Source organism: Balaenoptera acutorostrata, chromosome 2 (genome assembly GCF_949987535.1).
Source record: "Balaenoptera acutorostrata chromosome 2, mBalAcu1.1, whole genome shotgun sequence".
Classification (NCBI taxonomy): Eukaryota; Metazoa; Chordata; class Mammalia; order Artiodactyla; family Balaenopteridae; genus Balaenoptera; species Balaenoptera acutorostrata.
The window spans coordinates 172,127,034-172,129,006 of record NC_080065.1 but is presented as its reverse complement, the minus strand read 5'-3'; the positions used below and the strand labels follow the sequence as shown (position 1 = coordinate 172,129,006).

At 43.3% G+C, this 1,973-nt stretch overlaps 1 protein-coding gene across 1 annotated transcript; it reads left to right on the top strand.

Annotated features, from left to right (window-relative positions):
• Nucleotides 1-332: 332 nt before the first annotated feature.
• LOC103005245 (heterogeneous nuclear ribonucleoproteins A2/B1-like) lies at nucleotides 333-1,400 on the top strand. The gene is given in 1 exon segment (XM_057540453.1): nucleotides 333-1,400. A coding segment is annotated over 1 exon segment (1,068 nt).
• The last annotated feature ends 573 nt before the right edge of the window (nucleotides 1,401-1,973 follow it).

Sequence of the window (1,973 nt, the reverse complement as noted above, 5' to 3'; positions counted from 1 at the left end):
AATGCAGAGAAAATTAAAAGTTCGGAAAAAAATCAATGTAGAGGAAATGTAATAATAAGTTTGATTACTGGATCAGGAAAGGTCACTCGGTTCAAAATGATGTTGTGCAGAAAAATTGAAAGTTGCTCAAGATTGGTTCAAGGGTGGCAGCGGCTCCAGAGCAGTAGCACATCACCAGGTCCCCGGTGGAGGTGCTCCTACAGGTGTTGCTGCTGGAGCAGCGGAGGTTCGTTCTCACCGCGGGGCCGGGACCCTCCGGTTCATGTTAGTCTTTGGAGATCTCCCTCATCCCCCTCAGCTTCGGGAAAATGGCTCAAGCGAGTAAGCCTGCGATGAAGAAAACTTCAACATCTGTTCCTTTGGAGAGGAGTAAGAAAGAAAAAGAACAATTCTGTAAACTCTTTATTGGTGGCTTAAGCTCTGAAACCACGGAAGAAAGTCTGAGGAACTACTACAAGCAACGGGGAAACCTTACAGACTGTGTGTTAATAAGGGATCCTGCCAGTCAAAAACCAGGAAGATTTGGTTTTGTCACGTTTTCATCCATGGCTGAGGTGGATGTTGCCATGGCTGCCAGACCTCATTCCATTGATGGGAAAACGGTTGCGCCCAAACGTGCTGTCCCAAGAGAGGATTGTGGACAGCGGGGCGCTTTCTTGACTGTGAAGAAGCTGTTTGTTGGTGGAATTGAAGAAGATACTGAGGAGCATCATCTTAGAGATTACTTTGAGAAATATGGAAAAATCGATGCCATTGAGATAATTACCGATAGGGAGTCTGGAAAGAAAAGAGGCTTTGGATTTGTTACTTTTAATGACCATGATCCCGTGGATAAGCTTGTGTTGCAGAAAGACCATAGCATCAATGGTCATCATGCAGAAGTAAGAAAGGCCTTGTCTCGACCTAAAATGCAGGGAGTCCAAAGTTCTAGAGGTGGAGGAGGAGGCAACGTCAGTTTTGGAGACCCTCCTGGTGGCGGTGGAAATGTTGGAGCAGGACCAGGATGAGGAAGGAAACTTGGAGGAAGATCTGATGGACATGGAAGAGGACATACATTTGGGGATGGCTATCATGGGTGTGGAGGAGGATCTGCAGGTGGCAATTTGGGGGTTGGCCCTGGTTATGGAGGAGGACGAGGAGGATACAGTGGTAGAGGATCTCGATATGGCGACCTGGATGGGGGCTCCGGAGGTGGTTTTGACAGCTATGGAGGAAGAAATTATGGAAGTCGTAATTACAATGATTTGGGAAATTATAAGCAGAAACCTTCTAAGTACGATTTACTGAAAACTGGAAAACTGAGTGGTAGCAGGAACGTGGGAGGATCATACGGTGGAGGAAACTATGGTCCAGTAGGCGGTGGAAGACGTGGGCGTTATGCAGTGACCAGCCAATTCTGAGCTTCTATTTGCCGTGGGCTTGACTGTATAAATAGGAGACGTTGAGAGACCAGAGGTAACAGAACAGCTTTAGGTTATCGAAATAACAGCGTTCAGGAAACTCTTATCTCAGTCATGCATAAATATGCAGTGATATGGCAGAAGACACCAGAGCAGGTACAGAGAGCCATTGTGTGAGTAGACTAGATTATGTAAGAACAATACCTTCCTGCGGAGGAAAGACTGTATGAAAAAATGCTTTTGAGACCGTTTCTTAGCTTTTGAATTGTTGTCTCTCCAGTGGTCTCTGTAAGAATGTGGAAGCATCCCCTCTTTGATAATGTTAAATTTCAAAGTTTTGGATGATATTTGAATCCTTTTTCAAGATTTTTCTCAAAATTTTGAAAAACTATTAGCTAGAATCATGGTGTAATGAGACATAACATCATTCTTCTAAAGAAAATTAGTTCATGTGCAGAGTTAAGAGACTGTTGATCCTTTAAGATTTAATAAAATAATTCTAAAGGTAAAACAGTAGTAGTTTGTCCTCTTTGATAATTTTGCACTTTTAGTTTTTACCTTTTAAATATTTTT